Raw genomic sequence first — 24,896 nt, forward strand, 5'->3', positions numbered from 1 at the left:
CAATGTGGTGTGAGATTGAGGCTAATAGGACAAAATATAAAATTGGTTGTTGCTATAGATCAGGGGATGCCAAGGATGATGTAGAAGATATGCATCAGCAGATTAGTACGAGTGCAAGATGAGTAATTATTATAGAGGACTTCAACTGCAGAGACAGACTGGAAGGAAGAAACATCACATGGTGGGAAGGAAATGGAATTTATATACTTATTGATAGATAATTACTTGAAACAGAATGTGGTCTTGACTTGAGAAGTAGCAAAATGTGGAAAGTCCAGTTAAGGAGTACATTTTGAACTATAAGGCAGGTGATTATGATACACTTAGGAGGCAGCTTGAAGCAGTACCATGACATAAAGATCTGCAAGGGAAAGATGTTCATAGTGCATGGAGGAAGCAATATCACACTGCATACCCAAAGTCGGGAAGGTAAATCATGTAAGGGTTAGATCGATGAGTAGTATCATTAAGCATGAGTTGCAATAAAAGAACATGTTGTGGAGGGTATATAAGGAGAAACGTGACCAGCTACTCATGAAAAGTACAAGGATCAAGCCAGTAAAGTAGACAAAATCAGATTATGAGAAGAAGTTAGCTGAAGAGGCAAAAAGATATCTCAAAGAGTTTTTCATTATGTGGCAAGTAGGAGGGAAAAATAATTATGGAAGGATAACTTTAATGAGTGCAGATGGTAACAGAGGCAGACAAAGTTGTTGAGCTACTGAGTGACCATTTTGCAAGGGTATATCATTCAAGTGAAGCCAGTGTATGACAGAGGTGATAGGGACTGATGTGAGAACAGAGGTTGATAAATCAGAGATACTTAGGATATTGCAGAATCTGAATGCAAATACAGCTGTGGGATTGGATGGGATATCGGCTCGCATTTTAAGAGAACATGCAGGGGAACTGGTGATGACTTTGATAAACTGTTAAATTTAAGTCTCAGCTCTGGCAAAGTCTCAAGAGAGTAGAAGGAGGGCAAAATAATTCTTTTGCATAAAGGAAAATCTAAGTCTGTGGTAGCAAATTATAGACCAATCAGTATTTAGTGATGGTGGTAAAAGTACTGGAAAAGTTGGTCAAAAAGAGAATTCAGGAATGGGTGTATAAGAATATGATACTCTATCAGGGGCAGCATGGTTTTGTGAAGGGTAGGTCATGCCTTAGTAATCTATTAAACTTTCTATAACAGGGTGACAGCTGAGTTGGATAAAATACTACTGGATTCTGCAAAGGTGTTTGACAGGATACCACATGGAACTCTATTATGCAAACTGCAACAAATGGGAATGGATATGAAACTGGTGATATGGATAGAAGAGTGGCTCGTGGACAGACACCAAAAATTACAATATGGAAGAACAGAATCCATGAGAAGGCAGGTGACTAGTGGTGTACTACAGGGCTCTGTGCTTGGACTGTTTATTTTGTACATAAATGATACGGAAAATAATTTGAAAGAAAGATATTCAGCTGTTTGCTGATGATGCAAACTTGGAAAGTTTGGGAAAGGGGATCTTTAGGGAAGCTGAGCAGGCTATTTAATTTAGTGGGTCATTTTGAATGTTGCATTTTCTGTCTATTTTCTCAGATATTCCCTTTCATTTCACTTTGGTATCATTTCTATAAATGATTCCATTGATTGTTTTCTTGTTGTAGCTATTCTTTTTAAAAGTTTTCTTATAACTGATACTAATTTTTCAGAGCCTGTTCAACTGAGCAGATTGTTAAAGTTCTATTTTTGAGGGTGCTGATAACCCCTAGTTGTTGAATGGTGGTATGAGTCTGTGTATGTTATTCATGCTTTACCAGAAACCTATGCACATATTCACATGTGTGCATAGGTTTCTGGTAGGGCATGAAGAAAAGACAGCCTGAGGAGAAGATGTGTGGCCTACAAAAAAGGAAGAGTCATTAGACTATTACACTTATTTTATATATAATCTTTGTCAAGTAGCTTTATTTTTATCCTCCTACATGTTTTGCCAATTTTTTCTATTGGCATCCTCAGGGAATACAAACTAGTAAGCTAAAATGAAGGTTACAGACTAGGTTATAACTGATGGTTCTAATTCATACAAAAAATTGGTATTGTGCGTGACAATGTGCGTGTCTCGTTAACGTGATTTATTCGTTATGGTTCATGATGTAATTGTTATGAAAGTTCATTTCTTTGATGTTTAATGATCTGATAAAAGTTTTCCAAATTTCTGGCAAAATTAGACCTTGATTCTTGTTTAGGTTTTTCAGTTTTAACGGGCGACTGTAGCTGCTTTCTTTAAAGGTTCTCGAATGTAGTTATCTTCTATGTATGGCATAAGACTCTTATCCCACTCAATGTGATGGTTAGTGGAGGTAAAGTGGCATGAAAGGCCTGAAATGTCTTGTCTGTTATTTCTGACATATCCTACGTGTTCTTTCTTTCTCGTTTCAAAGCATCTAGAGGTCTGACCTACGTAACTAATACCACATGAGCAAGGTATATTATATACTTCAGAGTACTTGTAGAATGGGTGAGGGATCTTTTAGTGATCTTAAAAATTTCCGAATGGTTTGAAATGGTTTGAATGCCACTCTGATCTTATGTGATTCTCGTAGACAGGCTTATACGTTGGTTATGCATTATTAAAACACTTAAGGAATAGAACAACGTAGTTAAGGATATAAATTAAATCAAACTTTAATAAATATTTTCCGATATTTCGGCAACGTCACATTGCCATTTTCTAAAGGAACTTACAAAAAAGTTACGTGCATGTAGGCACTACAACACAGAAACTGGGAATGAAGAGATGAAGCTATTGTTCTCCTAACAGTCCTGATGGTGCCCTCTAGCGGGGCTAAGTAGGTGTTCTTGGCCGTTGGGCTGAAGGTCTGCAGATGTAGGCCTCCAAAATTTGGGGCAGTCGCATACAACCAAATTTGTTGAGGTTTAGAGAATTTCTTAGGGCTGAGGCTGATTCCATAAAGAGTCTTTCAAATTTGTATTTGCTACGGTGTATCACTGTAGCTTTCTTCCACCGTATTCTGTGGCGTGTATCCAGAGCAAGCCCAGAATGACTGTATTTGTGAAAACGGATGTAGTCCTTGTGTTCCGAAATTCTGATATTCGCTGTCCTGCCTGTTTGGCCAAAGTAAGACAGTTTACAACTGCAAGGGACCTGGTAGGTCTAGGGGAAGTGGTTGGTCTTTAGTGGAGCGGATAAGGGATGCCAATTTTCTGTAAGGTTTGTAACAGGAGGTCAGGTCATGTTTTTTTAAGATTTTGGTAATCTTTTCCGAGGTGCTTCGGATGTAGGGAATGGTGATGGATTTAGAGTAATCCTTGTTGGGGGGGGGGGGTCTGTGGTTTGTAGGTTCTAACATTTTTTGGATTTTTTTTTTTTTTTTGGGGGGGGGGGGGGGGAGCCATTGGCTGAGAAAGTGTTGAGGATGTGATTTAGTTCAGTGTTTAGGACCAAGTCGTTTGAAACAGATTAGTTTAGCCCTGTTGTATAGTGTTTTCACTACTCCATATTGTTGTGAGGGGGGGGGGGGGATTGTTGGTGAATGTATCTGCCTGTATGGGCGGGGTTTTCTGTAAACTGAGAAAACCAAGGATCCATTAGGCTGGCGGGTGACTAGTGTGTCTAGGAAAGGGAGGCTGTCGTTTTCCTCTTTTTCCAGAGTGAATTTGATTCTGGGGGTGTTGGTTGTTTAAGTGTGTTAAGAAGGAGAGAAGTATTTCAGAGCCATGTGGCCAAATAGCGAAACACATCATCAACGTAGCGAAGCCATATGGTTGGTTTTTGTGGGGCAGAGGCTAAGGCTTTTTCTTCAAAGGTCTCCATAAAGAAATTGGTCAAGGGTGGGGAGAGTGGTGAACCCATGGCTGTCCCCTCTATTTGTTTGTAGAATTTTCCATGCCAAACGAAATAGCCTGAGTTCATTGTGAACTGAAATAAGGCTGAGATATCGGGAGAAAATTTAGCTTGGATTAGCTCTAAAGTTTCCTTGAGTGGGACATTTGTAAATAAAGAGGACACATCAAAGCTGACCATTATGTCAGTATGTTGGAGTGTAAGGTTTTCTATGCTGGCTTTGAAATGGGCTGAGTTTTTTATGTGTGATGGTGTGTTGCCAGTATAGTGTGTGAGTTCTTTGGCCAAATGTTTAGCTAATTTGTATGTGGGGGAATCAATGCCATCGACTATGGGACGTAATGGCACATTTTCTTTGTGTATTTTTGGGAGTGCTTAAATACGGGGGGGGGGGTATAGAGTTAAACGGCTTTAATCTGTTGGTAATTTCTACAGGCCAAGAAGTGACTCTCTTAAGGAGCCTGTGAAGTTTTCTAATTTGAGAGTTGGTGGGATTGTAATTGATAGGGAGGTAAGTGGCCCGTCGAATAGAAGGGCATTCAGCTTACCTGTGTAGTCCTTTTGGTTAAGTACTACAGTTGCATTTCCTTTATCCGCTTTGGTGATAACTAATTCTTTATTATTCTTCATTTCCTGTAGAGCTTTATATTCCTTGTTTGATATGTTGGTTTTTGGTGGTCTTGCTTTGGAAAGGACACAGGCTACATCCAGTCTTACACTGTTGGCGATTTGATGTGGAAGTAAAACTTGTTCAATAAAACTTGTTCAACTTGGCCCTAAACACTGAACTAAATCACATCCTCAACACTTTCTCAGCCAATGGCTACCCCCCCCCCCCCCCAAAAAAAAATCCAAAAAATATTAGAACCTACAAACCACAGATCCCCCCCCCCCACCACCACAACAAGGATTACTCTAAATCCATCACCATTCCCTACATCCGAGGCACCTCGGAAAAGATTACCAAAATCTTAAAAAAACATGACCTGACCTCCTGTTACAAACCTTACAGAAAATTGGCATCCTTTATCCATTCCACTAAAGACCAACCACTTCCCCTAGACCTACCAGGTCCCTTGCAGTTGTAAACTGTCTTACTTTGGCCAAACAGGCAGGACAGCGAATATCAGAATTTCGGAACACAAGGACTACATCCGTTTTCACAAATACAGTCATTCTGGGCTTGCTCTGGATACATGACCATGCTCTGGATACACGCCACAGAATACGGTGGAAGAAAGCTACAGTGATACACCGTAGCAAATACAAATTTGAAAGACTCTTTATGGAATCAGCCTCAGCCCTAAGAAATTCTCCAAACCTCAACAAATTTGGTTGTATGCGACTGCCCCAAATTTGGGAGGCCTACATCTGCAGACCTTCAGCCCAACGGCCAAGAACACCTACTTAGCCCGCTAGAGGGCACCATCAGGACTGTTAGGAGAACAATAGCTTCATCTCTTCATTCCCAGTTTCTGTGTTGTAGTGCCTACGTGCACGTAACTTTTTTGTAAGTTCCTTTAGAAAATGGCAACGTGACGTTGCCGAAATATCGGAAAATATTTATTAAAGTTTAATTTAATTTATATCCTTAACTACGTTGTTCTATTCCTTAAGTGTTTTAATAATGCATAACCAACGTATAAGCCTGTCTACGAGAATCACATAAGATCAGAGTGGCATTCAAGCCAGTCAAAACTATTCGGAAATTTTTAAGATCACCAAAAGATCCTCACCCATTCTACAAGTACTCTGGAGTATATAATATACCTTACTCATGTGGTATTAGTTACGTAGGTCAGACCTCTAGATGCTTTGAAACGAGAAAGAAAGAACACGTAGGATATGTCAGAAATAACAGACAAGACATTTCAGGCCTTTCATGCCACTTTACCTCCACTAACCATCACATTGAGTGGGATAAGAGTCTTATGCCATACATAGAAGATAACTACATTCGAGAACCTTTAAAGAAGCAGCTACAGTCGCCCGTAAAACTGAAAACCTAAACAAGAATCAAGGTCTAATTTTGCCAGAAATTTGGAAAACTTTTATCAGATCATTAAACATCAAAGAAATGAACTTTCATAACAATTACATCATGAACCATAACGAATAAATCACGTTAACGAGACACGCACATTGTCACGCACAATACCAATTTTTTGTATGAATTAGAACCATCAGTTATAACCTAGTCTGTAACCTTCATTTTAGCTTACTAGTTTGTATTCCCTGAGGATGCCAATAGAAAAAATTGGCAAAACATGTAGGAGGATAAAAATAAAGCTACTTGACAAAGATTATATATAAAAAAAAGTGTAATAGTCTTATGAATAATTTTCAAGAAAAAATTGAACATAATGAAAAGGAAGAGTCATTGTTTACAATCTCAATGGTATATTGGATGTGTTTGTGTTTGCTGAGGCAGCTTAGGAAGATATTCAAAATTTGGCAGCTGTGGAGAATAAATGATAAATATATCAACTTATCTGAGCCACATTTGGGACTTAGCATCAGCAGTGAATATAGAGATCACTGCTAGGAAGGGGGGGGTGTCAGAAGTAGTAAGCCCATGGCTGCTGTACTTTTTTTTAGATAGAAATTATTTTCTCATGAAATAACTAGAGCAAAGTACATTAATAAAATGGGCTGTGATATTGTTGGATAGAAATTTGTTCTGTAGGAGAACAGCATCAATCATTGGGACATTTGTGAAAAAGGCAAGGCAGTTATGTCAAAGCTGACTGATAAATCTTTGTGTTGAGTGCAATGTTCTTTATATTGTCTGAACTTATGGTTCATGCTGCTCTTTTTGTAAGTAATCTTTGATATAAAAAGATAACAAAGCTTTTATGTTATGGAGCACCCTTGATCTTGTCTTTTCTTTTAATTAAAAATTAAAACAAAAATTTAATAATCATATATATTGCTTGCCCTTTGTTGTACTTTTGGCAATAATAATCATTCTTGCCAAAAGTAATGATAGTCTTGGGCCGGCTTAGACTGTCCACTCAGTCTCTAAAAGTTAGATAGGGCTAAAAGCAGCCTATAGGGAGTAGGCAAGACCATATAAGGGAATAAAAGATGTTACTGATTTTTTTTCATGATTTTGAAATGCACTGTATTTATGTAACTTCAAAGTTTTTCCTACCCAGAATAATATTTAAACCCATGCATTTTAGCTGCAGGGCAATAACAACTAGAATTAAGCTATAATGTTGCTCTTTAACATTTTTTTTTTTTTTCCATTTTATATTATAACTATTACTTGCTTTAGTGCACTTAGAATGCTTAGGCATTCTCACTAACTGCTTACAGTTTTATAAAATAAACTAAATCAAATTACATGATATCCCAAATAACATACAGTGGACTCCTCTACAATAAACTGTACACAAAATCAGGTCTGGCCAAAGTAGCATAGTATGACTGCCTTAAAAAAAATTCACTCTATAAAACAATTCATTTAGTCCCCACAAGTTTGATGTAATGAAAAGTTGACTGTAGATCATCTGTGTGTCAAACTGCTGGGTAGTACTTTTCCTTTATCGAGTGAACAAACTCTTTCATTTTTTTCAGTAGACATTAAAATTTTACAACTCATAAGTTTTGTAATGTTAAAATTTTTCAGAGAATGCTTTCTTTACTATCAGACAAAAACTGAAATTCTTGAGTGACTGGCCAGTTCAATGAAAGTATAAATAAAAATGTGATTATGCTACAAATGCAATGTGCACACACAACATTTTAAATGAAACGATTCATAATCCATTAATTTGCTTTCTTTGCTTCTGGAAACTCAATAGTGGGATCAGAAAATACATGAAGTTCAGGATCATACAGTTCTTCTGGCAAAGGCTCCTTTTCTTCATGAGGAAAATGTGTAGGAAAAGGTGGATGATTCTCTGCAGTGAATTTTTGACTATGAGCTCGACTGTCCATAATATACACATAATGATGGTTGTGACCTGGAACTGCAGGTCCTTGTACCCATATAACATTATATTTTGTGTTAATCCTCCAGATCTAAATATAATGTAAAAATAAATAATAAATAAATAATTATTATTACATTATTTAAATTATAACTGCATGATTTATCAAGACCACTAATCTAAACTAGTAATCTGTGCCTAGTCCAACCTGCACACTCTTAGGCACATTTTGTAAACTACAAAATGTGCCTAAGAGTGTGCAGGTAGGAGAAAAAAAAAAAAATTAGCATTTAAAATTAGCAAAACCTTAATATATATATTATCTCTATCTAACTATATATATACAAAAGTGTAAATTTCAAACTATTTGATCATAATTACTTTGTAACATCGTATATTATAGATGACCTGGTTGGCCAAGTTAGCATATCCACTCTCCAGCAAAAAGGCTGCGGGTTTGAATCCTGCTGTGGGCATGGATGTTTGTGATTGTCTGTGAAAATACCAGTGGTGATGGTGGGCAGCAGATGGTGCTCGCATAGATGATGGTAGTTGCAGTTAATTGTAGTTGGTGGAGACAGAGAGTTGTAGAGTAGGTGCCCTCTCTCGATGAGTCCCTTGGACTTCCTGGAGGTGTCACGTAATAATAATAATATTTTTCAAATTCTGTCATGTTTATATCTACTCTGAGGTTACATCTGCAACCATAAGACCTTCCCCTTCCCCCTTCTTCAAGATTGGTCCATTTTAAAAATTTATTAGTTAAAAAAAAAGGGACATACCTGGAATTGTGCAAATAAACAGCAACAGCAGATTTACACTTATCAGATGGTATAATGTAATACAGTGTACAAGCCACACATATGAGTGTGAATTTCTCAATTACTAAGGAGGTTCAAATACCAATCATCACCACATTCAAAGCATAAGAATTAATCAATGCTGATAAAAGAAAATAGTGACAAATATTTAGTTTCTACAATTCAGAGTTGTATCCATTATCATCAAATTCTGGTACCCTGTACATATCAGGAACCGTACTGTACAGGATATTATGATAGTACTACATAAAAATATTATATCATTACTAATTTCCAATGAATAACTCATCTTCAAATTAATCTGTCAAGACTCCATGATTATCAAATCTTATGTTTCTGTCTTTTAAGGCACTTTTTTATTGTATCAATCCATCTACATCTTGGTCTTCCTCTCAGTCAAATTATTTCTTAATATCCTCAATTTTAATATGACAGTGCCATTGATGCCATCTGTTCACTCCCTTAATCTTTCTCAAAACTCTCATATTTGTAGTTCCCCAGTTTTTGGTGAAGTTTTATTTCTAACCCAGCTCTCGGATCCATAAGTTAAAACTGGTTTGAACACTATCTTGTATACAGCTAATTTAGTGTTTTGATTAATTTCTTTCTTATTCCATATAAATTTAATCAGCTGACTTCCTACCATACTAGCTTTACTTATTCTTTTATACTCTTGTGTCCTCAACCAAAAACAATGTTTTTGGTTGAGGTGTTATCCACAAGATCAACAGTATGATGAATATCATGGTTGATCTTGTGGATAACATCTCTACTCTCCAACCAACAGGCAGCAGCTTTGGATATGTGGGTATGGATGTTTGTGAATATCTCTATCCAGAGAATAATTTTCTCTACCTAGTGCATGTGAAAGACCATCAATCCACTTACTGGAGGCTGCTCTAATAAAGTACCATATTTGGGCTTAAGAGGAAAGTTTTAGTAGTATAAAATCCTTTACTACTAATGTGGCTGAGATTGTCATAAAAAAAAAAAACATGACCCAATTTAACTCCTCTGTAAACTAAAAGCTTTTCCTGTAAAATTGTTGTTCAAAATATTGAAGTTGAATAATATTTTGCAAATCTATATAAGCAGAGCTTTCATTTGAAACAAAGTTTCTCTCATTTCTTTCTTTCTTTTTATTTTATTTTTGAAACAACAGGATAATGGCAGTAGAATGAAATATCCAGAAGAAATCATTTTCAGTAACATACATATTTATTTTTAGAACTTTGCATCATCATCAAATTACTGCCATGTACCCTCAAAGGGGTGTACACGATATGATAGTACTACATGAAAAATTTACATCATTACTAACTTCCTATCTACAATTTTCCTTCAAATCAAATTACTGCCATGTACCCTCAAGGGGTGTACACGATATGATAGTACTACATGAAAAATTTACATCATTACTAACTTCCTATCTACAATTTTCCTCCAAATCAGTATGTTACTTGTTCAAGACTCCAACATTACCAGATCTTATATTTCTATCGTCTAAGGCACTTTGTACCGTATCAATCCACTTATATCTTGGTCTTCCTCTGGGTCGTTTTCCTGCCAACCTGGCAGAGAACACTTGTTTTGCTAATTTTTCCTCACCCATTCTGTTTAAGTGACCATACCACCTGAGATTAGCTCTGCTAACACATTCCTGGATGCTGACAACGGCAAGTTCTTTCCTAATATTCTCGTTTTTAATATGATATTGGCATTGATGCCATCTGTTCACGCCTCTAATCTTTCTCAGGACTCTCATATCTGTAGTGTCTAATCTTTGGGCAAGTGTTTTACTTCTGACCCAGCTCTCAGATCCATAAGTTAAAACTGGTTTGAACACTGTCTTGTATACAGCTAATTTAGTGTTCCGACTAATTTCTTTCTTATTCCATATGAATTTATTCAATTGACTTCCTACCATACCAGCTTTGTTGATGCTGTTGTCTATTTCCATATTTAATTTACCAGTAAAAATCGGGCCTAAGTAGCTGAAATGTTATACTTGTTCGCAGGTTCTCCATTCACAACACAGTTGACATTTTCAATGATTCTGCCTATTTTCACTGTCTTTATCTTTTTATTGTTGACCTTCATACCATATCTATTACAACAATTATTCAATTTAGTCAGAGAATCTTGCAGACTTGTAGCGAATTTATTTAGAAGTATAACATCGTCTGCATAAAGAAAAGAACTGACATTAACATCTCCAATTCTGATATCATGTTTAATACCACTTTCCTTCATAATGTGATCCATATAGATAATGAATAACAGAGGGGATAATGTACATCCTTGTCTTACACCAGATTTAACATTAAACCATCTTCCTGTACTTCCTTCAATTCTAACTGCTGACTTACAACTCAAATAAAGACTAACTATTGCTTGATATAATGCCCCATTGACACCATATAACTGTAGCGTATTGAATAGCTTCTCTCTTGGCACCTTGTCAATGCCTTTTCGAAATCAACAAAACTTAAATATAGATCTTGGTTATATTCCCATTCTTTCTCCACTATTTGTCGTAAAGTGAAGATCTGATCCTGATAGCCTCTATTTGTGCTGAATCCAGCTTGTTCTTCACCAAGCTTTTCTTCCACAATTCTTATCAACCGTTTCTCAAGTATACTTGCATATATCTTACCAGGAACACTCAGTAGAGAAAACCTGCAATTCTCACATTCAGATTTATTTCCCTTTTTATATATAGGTACTATGAGAGCTCTAGTCCAATCACTGGGAATTCGTCCCTCTGTCCTGGCATTCTGAACTATGCAGTGCAGCCACTGTAAGACTTTTATACCACCATACTTTAGCATTTCCGGTCGAATATCATCTACTCCTGCTGCCTTTCCACATTTCAAGCCTTTGATAGCTTTTTGTACTTCAAGTATGGATATGTATTCCTGACTGCATGCCTGGTCAGTGTTTTTTATCACTGTGCTGTCATCACTGCTTGTTTCATTTAGCAAATTTTCAAAGTAATTACTTCTTACTTCAAGGATATCTTTTTCTCCCATTTTCATTTCACCTTTATCATCTCTAACTCCTTTTACAGCACCCTTCCTAAGCTTCTTCAACAACCTCCAGAATATTTTGCCACCTCCTTGATATTTATTTTCTATGTTCTTGTCAAAGTCCTCCCATGACTTTTGTTTAGCTAGTTTTACACACTGTTTAGCTTTCTTACATTTGTCTCTGTATTCTCTAAGAGCACAAGCTGACTTATTTGCCAGGAACTTTTGATATGCTTTCTTCTTTTCCTTCACTACCTCTTTAACTTCCTGTGTCCACCATTGAGTTCTAATTTTTCTATCCTTGCAGACAACTTCATGCCTCTCTAGCCGAATCAATCAGGGTTTTCTTGAAGGCTTGCCACTGAATCTCCAAGGTTTGGTTCCTGTTTTCAAAGTCTTTCATTTTTCCTTCAATAATATTTGTGTATTTTAGCCTACAGTTCACATCTGAGAGCTGCTCAACTTTTATTCGCTTTAAAACTTTCTTACATATCATTCTTTTCAACATGAAATTCAATTTTTTCCTGTTCAAGACTAAATAGTGATCACTTCCAATTTCAAATCCTCTGTACACTCTGGTGTCCAGGGAGAAAACATCACTATCAACAATAACATAGTCAATGAGACTTTTCTTATTCCTTGCCTCTTCTCTCCATGTGAATTTGTGCACATTTTTATGCTTGAACATGGTGTTAGTAATAACCAGTCCATGTCCTGAGCAGAAATACAACAGGTATTTGCCATTATTATTAGCTTTGCTCTTTTGTCCAAATTTTCCCAAAATATTTTTGTATGTCTGACAATCATTTCCTACTCTGCTATTTAGATCCCCAACAAGGACCAACTTTTCCTTTTTCATTGTGTCAGTTGCTTTTTCTAAAGCCTCAAAAAATTCCTCCACTTCTACCTTAGTAGAACCTTCTGTGGGACCATAGGCACAAATAAGTCTCATTGTCCAATTCCCCATTCTGATATTTGCGCACATCACTCTACTTGAGACTGCTTGCCATTCAAGATTAGCCTCGTATTTTGTGTTGAATACTATGGCTACTCCTTCTTTTCCTCGATTGTCATTGCCCGAATATAACATTTTGTATTTATTGCTCAGAAAGATCTCACCAGTTTTTGTCATTTTTTGTTTCAGTCATCCCTATTATGTCAATCTGGTACTTATCTCATTCCTCAGCTAGCTCCATTTCTTTGCCATTCAGGCTTCTTATGTTGACAGTACCGATCTTTAACTCTGGTAATGTTGAGTCGGGGTTTGTTTTCAGATTTGTTCCAGTAGTTGACTTTTCGCTGTTCGCCTGGTTCCCTGGCAAAAACAAAGGGTCCTTGTTTAACCGGGTGATGGCCCACCCGGCATGAAATTATGTCATGTTGTACCATCATTTTGTATTTTGGTTTAACCAATAGGAATACAATTTGGTCGGCTAAATCACAAATTGCCAGCCCATCCTCGTTCGTTCAGTATCCAGGTAGATGCCCAACCGGGTGTACCACGAGAAGGTGAGGATTGGACATTAGGTCAGTAGCCCTGGTCGGTTCTCCGCATTTCTTTAAAGGCTGTGTGGAGGTCTCCTCTCAGTTATATGGCTTTGACCCTTAAGCACCCCTAGAACTTTGCATATTTTAATTAGCATGATCACCTTTTATGCTGTTGTTGCATTATTGAGAAAATATTCTATATGCAAAATTCTAATTTCATTACAGATCAATAAAGGCCATGTTCAGAATAATGCTAGGTATGACATTTTAGATACAGTGTATGTTCTAACTTTTACAACTGCTTATGCCATCTATATTTGAGGATGATACTTGGACATAATGAGGTGAATTATGGCATGTCAGTAACCAACAGAATGCTGAATCCATGAACTCATTATGGTTAGTCAACTAAAAGAGAATGTATTTTACTTTTTGTATTAAGCCATATTAGGAGTTGATATGTGTAGATTTCATTACTTACTTGAAGAATTTTCATTCTTGAGGTAGAACTGTGAGCATTTGACTTTTGCACTCTACTGAATATTTTTATCATTATCATCATCAATAGCCTGAATACCTCAAGAGGTGTTCAGGCTACTATTACAGCACTACATGAATATGTTTACATTATTAATAATCTCCTATTAACAATTTTCCTCAGAGTTAGTCTATTACTTGTCAGCACTTCAATATTATCATTATATCTAACACTTCGTTTTCTAAGGCACTTCTGACTGAATCAGTCCACCTAGATCTTAGTCTTCCTCTTCATCTTTTTCCCGCCATCTTAGCATCAAACACCTGCTTTGCTAACCTTCCATCTCCCATTTAAGTGACCATACCACATTAAATTAGCCTTTCTTGTACATTCCTGAATGCAAAAAACATAAAGTTCCTTCCTAATTATCTTCATTTTCAATATGATTCTACATTGATGCCATTTATTTGATTCCCTAATCATTCTCAGAACTCTCGTATTTGTGGGTTACAACCCAACTCGCAGATCTGAGAGTTGGGTTGTAACCCACAGATTAGCCAATTGGCTAACTTCAAAGAGAAATCAGCCAATCCATCAAACTGTTAGTTGAAGTTTTCTATTTATGCCAAATTTGTTACAGTAGTTATTCAATTTAGTTAGAGAATCATGGAGATTTGCACTATATGTGTTTAGGTATACAACATCATCTGCATAAAGCAAAAAACTAACTTTGAATATCTATGATTCTAATATCTGGTTTAATGCCACTTTCTTTCATAACATGAGCCATGTAGATGATGAATAAAAGTGGAGATAATGTGCATCCTTGTCTTACACTTTCCACATTACAACAAACCATTTTCCTGTATTCCTTCAATTCAAAATGCTGACTCACATATTAAATATAAACTACATAGTGCTCTGTATAATGTTCCATTTATCTCATATACTTGTAGTGTTTTGAAAAGCTTTTCTCTGGATACCTTATTGTATGCCTTTTCCATATCTACAAAACTTAACTAAAAATCCTTGTCTTATTCCCATGATTTCTCAATTATTTGCCTTAACACAAAAAAATCTGATCTTCACAATCTCTAGATGGCCTGAACCCAGCTTGTCCTTCTCCAAGTTTTTCATCCACAATTTTTCTCAACCTCTTTTCAAGTATACTTACATAAATCTTAATTGGAATACTTAGAAGAGAAATTCCTCTGTATTTCCTGTATTCAGTTTTATTCCCTTTTTTTTTATGGACAGGAACTATGAGATCTCTACTCTAATCACCTGAAATTTGATGTTCTGACCAGGCCTTCTGAATTATGTAGTGCACCAACTGCAAAACTTTTATACCTCCATATTTAAGCATTTCTGGTTAGATATCATCTACTCCATATGCTTTTCAACGTTTCAAGTTTTTATAACTCAAATATTGATAAATACTCCTGTTTGCCTTCCTCTTGAAAATTTTCTACTACTGTTCTGTAATTGCTTGTTTTGTTTAACAGTCTTTCAAAGTAATTATTCTAGACATCTAGAATATCCTTATCTATAGTGTTTATGTAACCTTTATCATCTTTGATTATTTTTGTAGTACTCTTTTCTCCAAGCTGTACACTTTGCCACCTTCCTGGTATCTATATTCTTACCAAAGTCTTCCCATGACTTTTGTTTAGCTACTCTTACATTTTTTTATGCATTCTTTTAGGGCATCTACCAACTTCTTTGCTAGGAGTTTTGGTATGCTTTCTTCTTTTCCTAGACTGCTTCTTTAACTTCTTGTGTCTGCCGTGATATTCTTATTTTTCTATCCTTGCAGACAACTTCACCACATACCTCTCTAACTGAATCCATGTTTTTTTCAGAGTTTGCCACTGAGACTATAAGATTTGATTGTTGTTTTTGAATTGTTTCATTATTTCTTCAATAATGTTTGTATAGTTGAGCCTATAGTTAACCTGCAAAAGCTGCTCAACTTTAATTCTTTAATTTTTTTTTATGTACTGTTCTTTTCAATGTGATTCCTTTTTATCCTACTTAAAACTAAGTGATGGCCACCTCCAATTTCAAATCCTCTATACACTCTTGTATCTTGAATCAGCATGAAGATACCACTATCAACAATAATATAGTCAATAAGGCTTTTCTTATATCTTGTGTCTTCTCTCCATGTGAACTTGTGTACATCTTTATGTTGGAACATGGTGTTCGTAATGACTAGTCCATATCCTGGGAAGAAATGAAGCAAAATACTTACTGTTATTAGTAGCCTTGCCTTTTCTGCAAAGTTTTCCAGAACAATTCTGTCTGCTTAGTAGGATTCATTTCTTTAGTATTCTCTGCTGTTTAGATCTCCAATGAGTACCACATTTTCCATTTTCTTTATGTCAACTGCTTTCTTTAATATGATAAAATGCCTTCCAATCAAGGAGTTTATCTTCGTGTTTGGTGTTGAATGCTATTGCTACTCCTTCCTTTCCATTACTGCCTGAATATAATATCCTACACTTATTATTTAGTAAGATCTCACCTGTTTATGTCTTTTCTTTCTTACTAAGGATAAAGAGCTAGATTTTATTGTAACATAGAGTAATCCCCCTACATTCTACACATGCTGTGATAGCATATTATTATCTGAGACCCCCCCCCCCTCAAGGAGTCAAGGACTCATCGGGAGAGACTATAAATCACCCAAACTTTATACCTTCCCTTAAATTTATTCACACTAGATGCACTCACTACCCCTCACTTACTGCTCTGTGAGAGAAAAATCCAGTTCTAACTATTCCACTCACATACTGCTCTGTGAGAGAAAAATCCAGTTCTTACTCCTTTCTTGACTGTGAACACATTTAACTTTCATGGATGCCCCCTGTGTTCTCTCCCCACCTTTCACATAATGAAAAATGTTATCAGACAATATCTTACAACATCCATTCAGAAGTTCATAGACCTCTATCATATCACCCCCCCCCTTTCTCCTGTCCTTATATTTCCAGATTATTCCATAATCTGGAAATAATCTTTGTAACTCTTCTTTATCCTCTTGAAATCAGGGAGGTAAATCTGCATTATAATCAAGGTGCAGACTTATCAAGGCCTTATACAGAGGCAAACTGGCTTCCTTATCTTTACATGTCAAGGTTCACTTCATCATCACAATTATCCTCTGAGTTGTATTTGTAACTTCTGCTATGTGACCTTTTAACTTCAAATTCCTTTCTACCATTATGCCACATCAGTTTCTATTAGCATAAACCTGTTAATATAATATGCCACTGGAAATTTCATTTGCCCAAATTTTCAGCCTAATTTGCTAATACATGACCTTCCTTTAGTAAAATAAAACCCATGCTGCTCCTTGAAGAGTATAACTTGTTTGTGTATCCATTTCTGTGTGCAAGTTCTTACCAACTTCTGTAAAATCTTCACCATCACACTGGATACTGATAGGTCGGTAGTTAGACGCATCAGCTTTTGCACCATCCTTGTACAATGCAACTATCATACATTCCTTCCATTCCTGTGGTATCATTCCTGAGCTGAGACTTAAGTTATACAAACATGTTAAAGGCCCAGCCAATTCTGCTGAACATTCCTTTAGCAAGTGTGCTGATATTTCATCTCTCCCTATTGACAAATTGTTATCCAGGTTATGAAACAAATCTTCAACCTTATTTTCATACACCTGGAACTCTTCATCCAATGTAGCACTGTGCACCATGTTACATACACCTGATTAATATATCTTAACAAAGTGAGCACTTGTTAATTGAACAATTTCATTAGTTCTGACAACAGAGTACCATCTGTATTTAGTAAAGTTATTCTTCCACATTCATTCTTTCTTTTGCTTGTAGCATAATGATAAAATTCTTTTGAATTACCTTTAGCCTGCATAGCCAATTTCTTTTCATACTCCAATTTAGCTTTTCATACAATACTCATTACTTTTCTGGCTTGCGCTTTATACATTTGATACTCTTCTCACTCTTATTCTCAAGATATTCTTTCCACCATCATCTTGTTCTTGTGGATCTCTTACTTAATAAGGTTGCTCAACCATTTCACTTTCAACCTATTTATTCTTTGAACACTAGGGATACATTTAGATACTGCTCATTTAAACACTTTTCAAAGATTCCCATGCATTGCTGACATTTTTCCTATTCAATAACTGATACCATGGGACCAAAATAGTATTCTCCTAAATTGATCATAATTTCCAGCTTTGTAGTTCAGCATTTAACCTGTTCTAATGGGAACATCAATATAATTAGATACTTCCCAAGAAAGCATGGCATGATCGCTGTCACCAACTGGTAGTAAAATAGTCATATTCTTAACAGACTCCTTCTGATGCTATGATCTAATAAATCTAACATTCTTTGACCTAGAGTTCCTTTTTTCATGTGCTGCTTGAAAAAGTTGTCTTGTTTGGATAATTAAAGTTACCCATAGGGATCACTTGTTTAGTACATAAGGATAAATTGGCAACGCATTTCTTCATCCCTTGCAACTGAGCTGCCAGGTCTGTAGCAACACCCCACCATATATTTCATTCTGTTAATCTCTACTTCACACCAGATAGCCTCAAACTCACCATTACACTGGACATTGCTAAACATTGTTTTCTTGCATTTCTACCCTAACTGGACTTAAGTCATCTGATATCATTAGTAGTACTCCCCACCACACCCCACCCCCTCCTCTCTTATCTTTTCTATCATTCCTTAAAATAGTATACCCATTACACTTGATCCCAGTTACTATATCTGATTCTGATAGCCAGGTTTCACTAATGCCAACAATCTTAGTCCACACTCTATTCAATAAAGCAAATGAACTCAGCCCCTTTGTTTCTGATGCTCCTAGTATTTGTATATAGACATAACAAATTACCTAGCCTCTTCTTATAATTAGATATGCAGTCTATTTGACCTTGTTGTAGAACGTTCTCTTTTCCTCGCCATACATACTCAAAAGGTCTGAACCTAAAGTGTATATTTCTGTCCTTTTGCCAGATGCATAACAATGTTCAAAGCCATTCATATCTTGATCACGTTTGCATACCATAGCTACTTTCACACACAATTTTCCCATTCCTCCCTTGATGAGTTACTTTCCCTGACTCTGCATTAGGTTTCAATAAGTTCCAATAACAAGTACAGGTTGCTGGCAGAAAATACAAGTTTTTCTGCCAGCAAACACACACTCCACACATCTAAAAACTCATGTCAATTTCTTCTACACAGACTGCACATGGAATCATTTGCTATCATTGTCTTCATTAACTTGGTATTGTATCTGGGTAGCAAACCTACAATGTTTACTCTCTCACATTTCTTTCTTGCCTCTTTCAACAGACCTTTTATATCCTCTTTCATACTATATTTGTCACTACTTTAATTATTATTTCCTACAAGAACTACCATCTCTTTTACATTTGTTTTCTGTTTTTTGATTATGTTTGTCATATAATTAATTTTTGTCCCCGGGAAACTAGAAATAGTGACTCCCTTGGCAAGCGAAAACTTTATGATTGAATCACCATTTTTCTCTTAGATTTTAATTGACTTACCTTGTTGTTTAATAAACACAAAACTTATTCTTATATAAGATCATCTGTTTAATACAACTATGTACAAGAACGCCTGCTAGTTTTGCTAGCCTACTGTCTAGCTTTGTCAAGACTAAAAAGATGAACAAAAAAATAATAAATGCAAAAAACGAACTAATACAGAACCGTTTACAAAGGTTAGTATACCAAATGTAACAGCTCGCGTAACAATGTGTGCATGTAGCGAGATGCTTCAGTTATTATTGTGAACACGCATTACATAGTTTTTAGCGTACCGTAGTTCTGCTAAACTTAATCAGATTTTTCCATATATCTTTTAATACTGCTCCTTGATTTCGGTTGAGGTTGTTTCCTGTTTGTAGGATTACTGCTGCTTCTTTGAATATTCTGGATCTGTAATCATCCTCTATATATGGCATTGAGCTGTTTTCCCAATCTATCGCATGGTTAAAAGTTGAGAAGTGATGTGCCAAGCCTGAGGTATCCACTCTGTTGTGATTAACATCCCCAACGTGTTCCTTCTGTCTAAATGTTTTAAATAAAATCAACTCGCTTCATAACAAAATCAAATTTACTTTGGAATTGGAAAACAATCAACAACTACCTTTTTTTAGACATTCTGGTCAAAAGACAAGAGAATGATAATTTTAAACTTACTATATATAAAAATTATTATTATTATTATTATTATTATTATTATTGTTCCGGGCAACTCCAAGGAGTCGACAGACTCATCGAGGGAGGCCCTAACATCACGTCAAGAACAACTATTCGACATTCACACAGTATCTATCATACCTTGCCTTGAACTCATTCACGGTCGTAGCACCCACAACAGACTCTGGAAGCTTATTCCACTCATTCACCACTCTCCAAGTAAAAAACCTAGCTCTAACACCCTTGTCAATCACGCTCTTGCCCAGCTTCCATGCATGGCCCCTAGTCCTCGCACCACCAGTCATATTTTCAAAAATATCTTCTGGATCAATCTTATAGAAACCCTTCAGTAATTTGAATGTCTCAATCATATCACCCCTCCTTCACCTATCGTCCAATCTCTGCAACCCACAAATCTTCAACCTATTCTCATAAGGTTCATTCCACAGACCTGCTATTATCTTGGTCACTCGTCTCTGGATCCTCTCCACTTCCTCCCCATCACGAAGAACCCCTGGTGCCCATAACTAGGCACAGTAGTCCAGATGGGGTCTTATCAAGGCTCGATACAGAGGAACAACAACTTGTTTGTCTCTGCATGTTAAAGTATTTTTCAGAAGCCAAGTGATTTGTTGAACTGATTTAGTCACTTTTGCAATGTGCCCCCTAAACTTCAATTCCCTATCCACCAACACTCCCAAATCCCTGGCCTCATCAATCTCCTGGAGTACGGTTCCATCAATGCAATATACTGCTGCTATTCTTTTCGCCCCCAAAGTGCATAACCTTACACTTTGCCACATTAAATTGACATCCATTTTTCCTAGCCCAGTCCTCCAAACTATCCAAATCATCCTGTGCACTCACAATTGCTCTACCCAACTTTGCATCATCAGCAAACAAGTGAACACTTCCTCTCAAATCCTTTCCTATATCATTGATGAACAAATTGAAAAGCAGTGATCCAAGAACAGAGCCCTGCGGCACACCACTAGTCACAAGCTGTCTTTTAGACTCCACTCCTGAATAAACCACTCTCTGGTATCTCTCCTTCAACTACTCTCCTATCCATCTCACCAACCCTATATCTACTCCCATCTGCTCCAGTTTACTGATTAGGGTTCCATGTGGTATCCTGTCAAAGGCCTTCGCAAGGTCCAGTAGTATCACTGTAAACCCATTACCCCTATCCAGTTCAGCCGTCACTGTGTTATAAAACGTGAGCAAGTTACTGAGGCATGATCTACCCTTCACAAAACCATGTTGTCCCCCATACAATATCCCATTTTCATCTATCCAATCCTGTATTCTTTTCTTGACTAATTTCTCTATGACTAATTTCTCTAAGACCTTGACAATGATTCCTGATATGCTAATCGGTCAGTAATTTATAACAGCAGTCTTGGAACCACCTTTATGCAGTGGAACTATTTTCCCCTCTTTCCACCCCCTCGGGACTATCCCAGACCCGAGACTCAAATTAAACAAAATGGTCGAGGGTACTGACAATTCTTTAGCTGCTTCTCGTACGACACGAGTTGGTATACCATCCAATCCCACGGATGTATTGACATTGAGGTTATGCAATAGACTACTCACCTCCACTTCATTCACCACAATTCCCGTATAATCTACTGGTTTATTCGTTTCTGCAATGTCACCACCTGGATGATATATTCTTGCAAAGTGCTCACTCAGTAACTCAACTATATCAACTGATTCAGTTACCCCCCTCCCATCGGCATTCTTTAAAATCATTCTGCCATGTACATTTTTCCTTTTACTTGCTAGATATCTAAAAAACTGTTTAGGATTCTCTTTAGCCTGCATGGCCAATGTTCTTTCGTAATCCTTTTTTGCTTTTCTTACCACACTCGTTACCCTTCTGGCCTGCGCTTTATACCGTTCATGTGCCTGCCGGTCACCCTTCTCCTTAAATTCCCTCCATAGTTGTTTCTTTTTTTGCAGCTCAAGCTTAATGGTGTTATTCATCCATTTAACCCCTACTCAATTTAATATTCGGACTCTAGGTATACAGTCAGCCATTGCTTCATGCAAACATGTCTTAACTGCCTCCCATGCACTATCAACTTCTAGTCCTTGCAGTTGTACATGCCATGGCACTGAACCAATCAAACTCCTAAGCTTGTCATACTTTCCAGCCTGATAATTCCACATGTACCCTGTCTTAATTGAAAATTCCACACCGTTAGCCACCTCCTAAGTCAAGACTCTATGATCACTCTCACCAATTGGTGGCAATGTGATCATATTTGTTACAGCCAAATCCTCAGATGTAATTACTAAGTCAAGCACTCTCTGACCCCTAGTATTTTCCATTACATGCTGTCGCAGATAGTTATCCCTTAATAACCGCATAAAATCCAATTCCTTCCTCCCGTGTGTCCTCTCCTCACTCCAATCAATGCGACCATAGTTGAAATCTCCCATAATAATTACCCTCCTTCCACTCATTTCTTCTATTTGTTTGTGCATACTGTCACCACCATCTTTTCCATCACCTGGTCTATAGCAGCACCCAATTGTATATTTAGTTCTGCTAGCCACAATCTCACACCAAATGGCTTCAAATGTGCTCTTTTCTCTATCCTGCAATTCAACTTCTATTCTCCTTGGCTGTAGCTCATCAGCTATCATCAACAATACTCCTCCCCCCATTTTATTCTCCCTGTCATTCCTGAACACGCTATACCCATCACATTCAATCCCACTAGCTATATCATCTACAGTCAGCCATGATTCATTAATACCAATAACCTGTGGTCTGGAAGTGTCAACCATGGCCAAAAACTCTTCCTTCTTGTTCCTAATACTCCTAGCATTGGTGTACATGAATTTAAGACACCCATTAGCCCCAACCCTACCTTGATGCCTTATATTAACTATCCCACTCTGATTTGTTGTCCTTATTTGCTCGGGCATATTATATTCATTCATACATTCAACTGCCTCCCTAAGGACTGTATATCTACCCCCCCCCCTTAATAAACCAACAGATACTGGACAGTATCTGCATTTTACTTCCAATGATCATCAAAATACAGCATCATCCATATGTTACGGAATAGAGTCCAAAACATAGTCACAGATGAAGATGTTCGTACAGAACTTTCTCAAATATCGAAAACGCTTTCTCAAAATGGTTATCGTTCGAACATAATCAACAAATTGCTTTATAAAAATAATCTCCAACAACATAGAATAGATACGCAGTACGTTTCATCCGTTGCCATCCCCACCAAAATAGCTAGAATTTTAAAGCCTTACAACATCAGAGTTGCATTCAAACCTACTGCAACCATCAGACAATTTTTAAGATCATCTAAAGATAGCATTCCATTTTTCAAATATGCAGGTGTTTATAGAATACCATGCACTTTTGGACTTTCCTACATTGGCCAAACTTCAAGAAGCCTGGAAATTAGACAGAAGGAACACGTTGGGAAGGTTAATCACAACAGAGCGGATACCTCAGGCTTGGCACATCACTTCTCAACTTCTAACCACGCAATAGATTGGGAAAACAGCTCAATGCCATATATAGAGGATGATTACGGATCCAGAATATTCAAAGCAGCAGCAGTAATCCTACAAACAGGAAACAACCTCAACTGGAATCAAGGAGCAGTATTAAAAGATATATGGAAAAATCTGATTAATTCATTAAGTTTGGCGGAACTACAGTACGCTAAAAACTATGTAACGCGTGCTCACAATAATAACTGAAGCATCTCGCTACATGCACACATTGTCACACGAGCTGTTAAATTTGGTGTACTAACGGTTCTGTATTAGTTCGTTTTTTGCATTTATTATTTTTTTGTTCACCTTTTTAGTCTTGACAAAGTTAGACAGTAGGCTAGTGAAACTAGTAGGCATTCTTGTACATAGTTGTATTAAACAGATGGTCTTACATAAGAATAAGTTTTGTGTTTATTAAATATACAAAGACCAAATATGAATAATCTTAATGGACCTTGTTGTTATTATGATTATTATTGTCAAGTTCAGTGCTCTCCTGTCTCTTCTTGTTCTAATCCTTTTTCTTATCTTGTCTAAGTTTTGTTAAACATTCTTCCACTTTTCTAATACTTTGGTCGATTTTCTAATAATTTCTTTTAATTGGGATATTTCCAATTATCCTCGGATATATTATCACCATCACTGCAGAAATGCTTTTGTTCATTTTGTTACTACTGAGGACAAAGGTTCTCCTCAGTAGTAACAACTTCAACTTGTACTTTAGACACTGCCCTGTTGTGATAAATTTTTAGCACCATTCTTAAGAGTATTAATGCTTTTTTTTTTTTTCAATTATCTGTAAAAACAGCAATCTACATAATTTTATTTTATTGTAATATAGGATAATCCTAATCCATTCTATGGGTGCCATGATATTATACTATGTGCTAACTCTGGTAAATGAAGGAAAAGTGTATGCTACTCCCACCCCCCACAATTCTAACCATCTAGTTTGCTTCAGTGGCAAGGGTGAATAGAATCAGGAACCTACTTTTTTTTGTTGTTGTTACAAGTTTCTGCACAATATAGAATGAAAGGGAAAGACTGCTGCTGTGTTGGGAAAAAGTGCCAATTCACTTTTGTGAGTCATCCTATTTCCGACCCAATATAAGGTAACGTTAAAAACCATGGATATGGACATGCTTATGCCTCCAGAAGAAAATGTGCATTTTTGTAACTCAGAACTATGTCTAAACATTTTTCTAGTAGATATTAAGTGAATTTGAGTAACCCATAATTTAAATAGATAATGTTTGTGGATTATTTAACAAAAGAAAATTATGTGTAATTGCTGAAAGATGTATATAAGATAATATATGTATTGAGCCATGTCAAAAACAGTTCGGAGCTGCTGTAACCAATCGGCCGCCGCTATGTGCATGACGTAGTCACCAAGAGAGGGCGCTCACATTAGCTATATAGGTTTCGGTGCGGAATTCAGTCGCTCTCTTATTTTCTGTTCCTTGTTCCTGATCCAAGTGCTGGATAGCTGTGAAGCTTG

At 36.7% G+C, this 24,896-nt stretch overlaps 1 protein-coding gene across 1 annotated transcript in view; it reads right to left on the reverse strand.

Moving 5' to 3' along the window:
• Positions 1 to 7,095: 7,095 nt before the first annotated feature.
• The window catches only part of mRpL3 (mitochondrial ribosomal protein L3), a 122,445-nt gene continuing 104,644 nt past the window's right edge, over positions 7,096 to 24,896 (reverse strand). The window contains exon 9 of the mRNA XM_090408424.1: positions 7,096 to 7,892. Within this exon, the coding sequence (XP_090264550.1) occupies positions 7,638 to 7,892 (255 nt within the window). The 3' untranslated portion in view covers positions 7,096 to 7,637. The remainder of the gene's footprint in view (positions 7,893 to 24,896) is intronic.

The sequence above is a fragment of the Typopeltis vanoorti genome, chromosome 18, assembly GCF_054136105.1.
Source record: "Typopeltis vanoorti isolate ZY-2024b chromosome 18, IOZ_Tvanoo_1.0, whole genome shotgun sequence".
Lineage (NCBI taxonomy): Eukaryota > Metazoa > Arthropoda > Arachnida > Uropygi > Thelyphonidae > Typopeltis > Typopeltis vanoorti.